At 32.5% G+C, this 10,110-nt stretch overlaps 1 protein-coding gene across 1 annotated transcript; it reads left to right on the forward strand.

Moving 5' to 3' along the window:
- The first annotated feature begins 49 nt into the window (after positions 1 to 49).
- On the forward strand, positions 50 to 9,827 carry LOC143057006 (uncharacterized). Its single transcript, XM_076230230.1, has 5 exons — positions 50 to 89; positions 753 to 1,007; positions 4,978 to 5,032; positions 8,308 to 8,600; positions 9,706 to 9,827. Exons 2-4 carry the CDS (start codon positions 821 to 823, stop codon positions 8,390 to 8,392), a joined length of 327 nt encoding a protein of 108 aa, XP_076086345.1. The 5' UTR covers positions 50 to 89; positions 753 to 820; the 3' UTR covers positions 8,393 to 8,600; positions 9,706 to 9,827.
- The last annotated feature ends 283 nt before the right edge of the window (positions 9,828 to 10,110 follow it).

Here is a 10,110-nt window from a genome sequence, read left to right on the forward strand (position 1 = left end):
TCAAACCTACTTCTTTACAGCTTTTTATAAATTTCTGTTTTAGACTATATTCCAGAAAGGAAGCTGTTTAGTACCTCCTGGACCAACAGGTAGACATTGTTACTATTTTGTGTATTTCTATTTTATGTTAAAGGGAAAACTTGTGATTTATGAATTATTCCCTAAATATGTTCATTTTGATTTGAAATACATATAAAAAAAAGATGTGGTATGATTGCCAATGAGACATCTTTTCACAAGAGACCAAATGACACAGAAATTAAAAAATTATAGGTCACTGTACGGCCTTCAACAATGAGCAAAGCCAATATCCCATATCCCATAGTCAGCTATAAACGGCCCCGAAATGACAAATGTAAAAAAATTAAACAAGACAACTAACGGCTTAATCTATGAACCATAAAGTGAACAAAAAATGACATTCCTTGAACTACAGGCTTCTGACTTGGACCTTGCATTACCCCTGGCGTTTGATTCTTTTTCACCACCCTTGCAATGGTCTGATAGATAATCAAAATTGATGGGAAAAAAGCTGTTTATGGTATCTCACCAAGGATGTTGGCTGAGTCAGGTATATCTTCATAGTAAATATCTGGCAGTTAACTCATAGAAATATCAGAAATGTTGATATTTTTTTTCATTATGATTTTTTTTCATTGTTTTCTTGTTTGGTTTCTATAGGGTAATTAAAGATAAAATTTATTGTTCAACATTTGTGAGTTTTTTTTAATTTCATATATCCATTGATCTAGATTGTCCATGGAATATTGATGTAACATCCTACCTACCAACCTCTGTAAAACATCTTGTAACCTGTGAAATGCCTGAGAACTGTTTTGGATTAGACTGTTGTATAGATGTTAAATTCCAATTACCAGCGGCTTTGGGAGGCAAAGTATTAGCATATTCTGTTCGTTTCTGGTTCAAAATGAGTCCTTGTGACTTTACCATAGATGTCGGAATTGGAACCTGGACTTATAAGAAGACTCTCTTTGAGTACACATGGGGTAGGTTTGTCAGCTAAAACCTTTTGTATGCCACTGACTCTAGGCGTTGTGGGCATTAAGTGTTACACTTGTCCGTCCTGTCCATCCTTTGCGTACATTCCCAAAATTGGTTTTCATTCTCTAACTTTAGTCTGCCTCAATCAAATGATATAAAACTTGTAAACAATGCTTCTTACCACAGAATACAGATCAAGTTCTAACTTGGGCAGAATCATTTTCACCGTTTATGAGTTATGCACCTTTATAAACATAGAAATTACTGAATTTTTCGTTAGTTTACTTAAGTTTCCCTCAACCAAATGTTATAGAACTTAAACACAATGCAAATTACGGCAAAACACAGATCAAGTTCGAAATTGGGTGGCACCATTTATGAGTTAATACCTATTATGAACATATAAAGTGCTGAATTTTTTGTTTCCGTTCTCTTACTTTAGTTTGCCATTGCCAAACGTTATGAAGCTAATAATGCACAATGCTTATAATCACAAAATGGTCTTAACTATGTGAATCCTGCATCTGTATGTGGAAGTTTTCATGCATATTTACAAGCAGGGGCATCTGTGGCCTATATTAGACACATTCTCCATTTATTTGATTCCATTTTAGCTAAATATAGATATAAGAAAATGTGCTATTTTTAATGTCGCATAAAAGGTAAAACTTGTCAGTAAATAACACACATTAGATTCTTTATTTTATTATACCCCACGCAACGGGTTGCGGAGGGTATAATGTTTTCGACCCGTCCGTCCGTCAGTCCGTCCGTCAGTCCGTCAGTCCTGTTTCTTGTCATCGCAACTCCTCTCAAACCACACAACAGAATTTCACGAAACCTTTTCAGATAATAAGGACATACTATGTAGTTGTGCATATCGACGGGAAATTGCGATTCAATTTTTTTCTAGGAGTTACGCCCCTTTCAACTTATTTACTTTAATGTACTACTGCAACAGTTTGTCATCGCAACTCCTCTCAAACCACACAACAGAATTTCACGAAACCTTTTCAGATAATAAGGACATACTATGTAGTTGTGCATATCAAAGGGAAATTGCGATTCAATTTTTTTTCTAGGAGTTACACTCCTTTGAACTTATTTACTTTAATGTACTACTGCAACAGTTTGTCATCGCAACTCCTCTCAAACCACACAACAGAATTTCACGAAACCTTTTCAGATAATAAGGACATACTATGTAGATGTGCATATCAACAGGAAATTACGATTCAATTTTGTTTGTAGGAGTTATGCCCCTTTGAACTTATTTGCTTCAATGTACTTCTGCAACAGTTTGTCATCTCAACTCCTCTGAAAACACACAACAGAATTTCATGAAATTTTGTAGATAATAAGGACATACTATGTAGATGTGTATATTGACAGGAAATTATTATTCAGTATTTTTTCTTATACAATTTTTTTTTCTTATACTTATTTAATTTCTCCAATGACAATGTGGGGACGTGGGGTATGTGAGCGTGCTCACTAAGGTTCTTTAATTGTTCATGTAATTATATCTCCACTTAAAGGGAGGGAGAATACTTGTCTACCTTTGTCTGTTCACCCAAACCGTCATCCATCTGTAACACATTTCTGTTGAATTCAACTCAGTAGCTTATGCTTTTATATTATTGATATTTTATCCTAATCTTTATATTCATATATTGCTTAAGTTGCAACCGGTGAAACATATTTAGATCTGTAACTTTTATTCTTTCTGTTTTCCATTTGTATGTATATTATCCTCATTGATGTGTAAGCCAAAAAAGTGTCCCATGAAATTGTGTCCTCTAGAACATTATTTCACAGTTCAGCCGTGAAATTTTGTTCAAGGGACAAAATATCATATTTGCAAAGCAGTTTCACATTAAAAACAATGAAATGTATTATATCAATGTTGACAAAAAACAACAACACAAGAGCAAACCTTAAAACTTGATATTCAATCATAATTGCAATCAAGCATTTATGAATATTATTCCTGACATTTTTGATTTTGTTAAAAAGGATAATTCAAAGATGTTAAAAACAATTCATAGATTCCTATTGCTTATTTAAATACAAATGTCAATTTAGTCTTATTATTTTTTGTTAAATAAATTTTTTGGTATAAGACAAGACTTTTATGCAATATGGACATGATTTTACTATGAAAAAATGTCCAACGAAGGTCACAATAGAATCTCTTGCCAAGGGACACTTTTACATAGAGGTGGACAATATTTTATAATAAAATTATGTCCTGGACCAAATTTCATAGATCATGTCTGTGAAATTTTGTTCATGGGACATACTTTTATGGGGGACACTATTTAATCCTACAGATGCACATGTAAGAAATCTTGAATCACATTTTTTAAAGCAGCTAAGAATCAGAACTTTTTCATATTTGCTACAAAGATTCAAATTGCTAAGCTCTACCATGTATCACATTTTCTCACCTATCAATAATGAACCATCTGTTTGCTGCATACATGTATGTTTTTCACATTTATGCATGTTAAGAATTTTTTTTTCAAAACTACAAATTAGACTTTCTTGATGTTTGTTACCAAGCTTCATTTTTCAAACTATACTGTGACACATTTCAGGTCCCTCTCTATCTGCTTCTTGTCAACATTGATATCAATTGTATCGGAATGTTTTGTTGCACTTTTCTCAGCAACAACAATACCAAGTTTGATATTTGTAAAATAAAATGAGCATATCTTCTTACACCTATTTTGTTAAACTTTATTCTGTTCATTTGGAACAATAGCAGGGTATGCATTAGTGTAGCTCACTCTCTATACAGTCGAACCTCAATGTCAAACTCGGTTGTGTTGAAAACTCTGATGAGTTGAAGTAATTTCTCGGTCCCAGCACAATTTCCATTTGATCAATGCATTTTAACCTCTGATGAGTCGAACTCGGATGATTCAAATTCTCGGTTAAGTCGAGGTAATTCTTAAGTCCCGTGGATGTAAAATTGATGTAAATTGACCCCGATGTCTCGAAGTTCAAAATTAAAAAAAAAATCAAAGGAAAATAAAAACTTTAAAAATAAAATTCATAACGGATGTTTTTCTTGTTTAACCTAAAGCTGTGTTAATTCCATAAGTGATTAAAACTGTGTAAACATACTTGTTTGTAAAACAGTTAAAATGACATGTTTATGATGACCGCTAATCAACACCTTTGTTGATCGTCCAAGCGTAACTTAATGTGCTGAACCTATTTCACTTGGTATAAAAACGAAACTAATTTTAATGACCCAAGCTGAGATTAAATTAACCATTAGAATAAGAACTATAATTAAAAGGATTAAAATATTTTATTAATTATTATGAGTCGGTCTTTTGAATCTATGAACACTGTTCACATTCTATAAAGATTAGTTATGAAAATATTTTCGCGAGTGATTCCATAATTTATAGTGACTGACCTTTGTAAATATTTGTGTATTGATTTTATTTGTGAATGTTGTGTGTTGAATCTTTAAAAATACGGAACATAAATACACAATCATATATTATCATATCGAAAAAAGCACAATGATCAATAAACATGCATCTAGTTTACAGAAATCACATATTGGTATTTCATACATTTCAAATATATGAAGTCACACTCGACCTCGGATGTGTCGAACCTCGAATGAAAACAAATACTTTCGTCTGATCCCTTCGACTTCGACACAATGAGGTTCGACTGTATTTGATACATCTTTAATACATATGTAATTCATTTGTAATGCAATCATATATTATCTGTGTGTTTTCACAGCTATGAAACATGTATGACAGGCCTTATTTATTTCAAATGTCAAAAACTTATATGACAAATATAATGTCTAAATATATATTGATCATAACAAATAAAAAGTAGGTAATCCCGAAACACATAATTGCTAGCGCCTGGAGATGATTTATAGCCTTTGTCTCTATTGCTCATGCATTTGTATTGATATTTCGTTATATTTCATAGGTACACAGAAAGAACTGACCATTGGTGATAATGATCCAGCACCTGTTAAAATTTTGTAAGTACTTTATAAATTAAAATCTGTCTGAATTAAAAATCTTTTATTTTAGTGATCATTACAGATCATTCTCCTTTTTTAGCTCACCTGGCCCAATTGGCCAAAAGAGCTTTTCTCATCACTTGGTGTCCGTCCTTCGTCATTTGTTAAGTTTTACAAAAATATTCTTCTATGAAACGATTGAGTCAAATTAAACCAAACTTGGCCACAATCATTATTGGTGTATCTTGTTTAAAAAAAGATGGGCAACCAATGGCTAAAAATAGAACATAGGGGTAAAATGTAGATTTTGGATTGTATCTCTGAAACTTAAGTATTTAGAGCATATCTGAATGTTTATTAGGTCAAGATCTATCTGCCCTGAAATGTTCAGACAAAGCAGACAACCTGTTGTTGGGTTGCTGCCCCTGAATTGATCAATTTTAAGGAAATTTTGCAATTTTTATACGACCGCAAATTTTGAAAAAATTTTCGTCGTATATTGCTATCACGTTGGCGTCGGCGTCGTCGTCGTCGTCCGAATACTTTTAGTTTTCGCACTCTAACTTTAGTAAAAGTGAATAGAAATCTATGAAATTTTAACGCAAGGTTTATGACCATAAAAGGAAGGTTGGTATTGATTTTGGGAGTTTTGGTCCCAACATTTTAGGAATTAGGGGCCAAAAAGGGCCCAAATAAGCATTTTCTTGGTTTTCGCACCATAACTTTAGTTTAAGTTAATAGAAATCTATGAAATTTTGACACAAGGTTTATGACCACAAAAGAAAGGTTAGGATTGATTTTGGGAGTTTTGGTTTCAACAGTTTAGGAATTAGGGGCCAAAAAGGGACCCAAATAAGCATTTTTCTTGGTTTTTGCACCATAACGTTAGTATAAGTAAATAGAAATCTATGAAATTTAAACACAAGGTTTATGACCATAAAAGGAAGGTTGGTATTGATTTTGGGAGTTTTGGTCCCAACAGTTTAGGAAAAAGGGGCCCAAAGGGTCCAAAATTAAACTTTGTTTGATTTCATCAAAATTGAATAATTGGGGTTCTTTGATATGCCGAATCTAACTGTATATGTAGATTCTCAACTTTTGGTCCCGTTTTCAAATTGGTCTACATTAAGGTCCAAAGGGTCCAAAATTAAACTTAGTTTGATTTTGACAAAAAATGAATCCTTGGGGTTCTTTGATATGCTGAATCTAAAAATGTACTTAGATTCTTGATTATTGGCCCAGTTTTCAAGTTGGTCCAAATCGGGGTCCAAAATTAAACTTTGTTTGATTTCATCAAAAATTGAATCCTTGGGGTTCTTTGATATGCCAAATCTAACTGTGTATGTAGATTCTTCATTTTTGGTCCTGTTTTCAAATTGGTCTACATTAAAGTCCAAAGGGTCCAAAATTAAACTAAGTTTGATTTTAACAAAAATTGAATTCTTGGGCCTCTTTGATATGCTGAATCTAAACATGTACTTTGATTTTTGATTATGGGCCCAGTTTTCAAGTTGGTCCAAATCAGGATCTAAAATTATTATATTAAGTATTGTGCAATAGCAAGTCTTTTCAATTGCACAGTATTGTGCAATGGCAAGAAATATCTAATTGCACAATATTGTGAAATAGCAAATTTTTTTTTAATTAGAGTTATCTTTCTTTGTCCAGAATAGTAAGCAAGAAATATCTTATTGCACAATATTGTGCAATAGCAAGATTTTTTTTTAATTGGAGTTATCTTTCTTTGTCCAGAATCAACTTAAATCTTTGTTATATACAATATACAATGTATATTCACTTTTTACTAACAACTGATAAATTTAAATAATCTTTACCATTCAGTGATAACAAGCAGTTTTTTTACATCTTAATATTTTATGATGTATTTAAATGAGTAGTTATTGTTGCAAACTCCATTAGAATATTTTTAATTGAGATTAGTTTTGGAATAAGGGAAAGGGGGATGTGATTAAAAAATTGGGGTCAATTTTTCTCATTTGAAATTTCATAAATTATAAGAAAATTTCTTCAAACATTTTTTTGAGAGGATTAATATTCAACAGCATAGTGAATTGCTCTAAGAGAAAACAAAAATTTTAAGTTCATTAGAACACATTCATTCTGTGTCAGAAACCTATGCTGTGTCAACTATTTAATCACAATCCAAATTTAGAGCTGAATCCAGCTTGAATGTTGTGTCCATACTTGCCCCAACCGTTCAGGGTTCAACCTCTGCGGTCGTATAAAGCTACACCCTGCGGAGCATCTGGTTGGTTATTATCTTGAATATAATTATAGAGAGAGATAAACTGTAAACAGCAATAATGTTCAGCAAAGTAAGATCTACTAATTAGTCAACATGACCAAAATTGTCAGTTTACCCCTTAAGGAGTTATTGCCCTTTATAGTCATTTTTTAACAATTTTCAAAATTTTTTGTAAATTTTTGTAAATTTTTAGAATATATTTTCCACTGTAATTACTGGGCCAAGTTCATTATAGATAGAGATAATTGTAGCAAGAAGTAAAGTAAGATCTACAAACACATCATGATCACCAAAACACAATTTTGTCATGAATTTATCTGTGTCCATTGTTTAATATGCACTTAGCCAAGGTGAGCAACACAGGCTCTTGAGAGCCTCTAGTTTCATTTTTGCCTATTGTCATGAAAACTGATATTTATAGAGAAACATTTTTTTCTTTTATGCCTTATACAATTTAAATTATAAAGATAAATTAACACTTTACATGATCAGCAAGGCAAGATCTACTAAAAAGTCAAATTTAGCCAATATTGTTAGTAGACTTTCACTCTTCATAGGAGTGATTGCCCTTAATTGAGGATTTTTTTAACTCTCTTTTGTGTTTAGAGCAAAAACTAAAGAAGTTATAGAGAAACTAAACAGACTTAAGATCATTAGTTCAAGATTAACAAAATACAGATTTTTGTCATGAAGTCTATTCTCAACTACTTCCAGAATGTTTGCAGGGGCCAGGGCAATAGCTACTCTGAAGTATTCTGGGGTAAATTTTAACCAGTATATCGGTTGTCTGTTATAGGATCTAATTTTTTACCAGTATATGTATATCTAATGTCTGATATAGAGTCCAGTTTTATACCAGTATAAAATTATGTATATCTATTGTCAGACATAGGGTCTAAATTTATACCAGTACATGTATATGTATATCTATTGTCTGACACAGGGTCTAGTTTAATACCAGTATATGTATATCTATTGTCTGACATAGGGTCTAGTTTTATACCAGTATATGTATTTCTATTGTCAGGTACACCATAAGTAAAATGGGAGGAGGAGAAGGATTTATCATTGATGCTATAGTGACGATTTGTATTCCATTTGATAGGGTCTAGTTTTTTACCAGTATATGTATATCTATTGTCAGGTACACCATAAGTAAAATGGGAGGAGGAGAAGGATTTATCATTGATGCTATAGTGACCATCTGTATTCCATTTGATGACAACAAGCCATTCTGTGCACCCACACCTGATGGATTTCACTTACTAAAGAGCCAACAAGTTCCGCTTTGTTCCAAGAATTTAACAAATATCCTAAAAAGTAAGTATTCAATTTCATTGACATTGTTGTTGATTGTTGATATTAAAAAAAAAAAGATTTGGTAAAACTGATTCCATCCATAAAACTCATTCTTATACATGTAAAAACAATGATTAACATATATTTTTAACCTATAATATGAAATTTAACAGACCTAGAAAATATTCATTTGCACAAGTTGGCTATTTATTTATATCAATATTTATGATTATATTGCTTATATGCTGTTGTCAGTCTTCGGAGGTCAACTGGATAGTTAATAAGATGGCGTCTAGACCTGAATACACATGAAACAATGACACATATTATCAATTCAAACCCTTAAAGCTTGTAATGACTTTTTATGATTTGGACATACGTTGACATACTATAAGTTATATGGTTCGCTACTGACCCCCTACGGATCCATAGAGGGTTTAAAATCAATAGGGGGTGAGGCCAGAGGCCGAGTCCCCTATGGATTTTATTCACCCTCTATGGATCTGTAGGGGGTCAGTAGTTAACTGTATAACGAATTTATCGCACACTACACTTTTTCTGCTGCGTTTTGTTGAAAAATAAACAATGAAACACAACAACATTAATAGATGACGTCACCATTAACGCGTCATGAACCCCTATGAAATTTACTAACCCTCTACTGTCTCATAGGGGGTCACCACGTGACGGCGTTAAACCAATCACAACGTGATAATTTACCCGCGGGACAATAAGTTTTCTGAAATTCGAGTCAAATTTGAGAACATGAATTTGACAGCCAATGCCCCTCTAAAGTTGTTTTTAGATGGATAGAAAATGATTATATATAGGCCGGCTAGCCGCTAAAATACATTTAAATTGATAAAATATTAAAAAAGGGCTTAAATGTACCCATAGCAACCATTGTGACAAATTTAAAAATAGTGCTTCAGCTGTTTTCTGCTCTTTGGTCTGGTAGTTGTCTCTTTGACACATTCCCACATGTATAGAAAACAAGTCGGCATGGTAAGGGTGAATCAATTAAGAAAATAATAAGTTATATACTTGAGAAGAAATGATCTTTCTGAGTTTAAGCATTTTAAGATATGTTTTAATTCCATCATTTTCACACTCATTTTTCTTTTAGACGTTTCTTTCTCTAAAATGGCAAAGGATCTTGGGTATGAAGCAGGACAACAGTTGGCCCAGGGAGCTGTTCAGTATTTACTAGAACAGGTTGGACTGACAGATTTCTTTGGTGTACCAAAATGTGATCGTAAACGTGGAATTTATGATCCTAGTGTGCTTGGATGGAATAATAGTAAGTTTAGTATATTTAAATATACTGTGGATTCATTTATTTTCGTTGGTATCAATTTTCAAGGATTGAGGAAAGCTTGCATGTTTGTGGATATTTGATTTTGTGGTTTTGCCAATCTTTGCATACAAAGCCTCGATAAATTTGTAATTGGTTGAACATTTAAATTCGTGGTTCACCTGCACCCACAAAACTCACAAAAATTGGTATGCAATGAATTATTATGAATCCACA

Source organism: Mytilus galloprovincialis, chromosome 13, assembly GCF_965363235.1.
Source record: "Mytilus galloprovincialis chromosome 13, xbMytGall1.hap1.1, whole genome shotgun sequence".
NCBI lineage: Eukaryota > Metazoa > Mollusca > Bivalvia > Mytilida > Mytilidae > Mytilus > Mytilus galloprovincialis.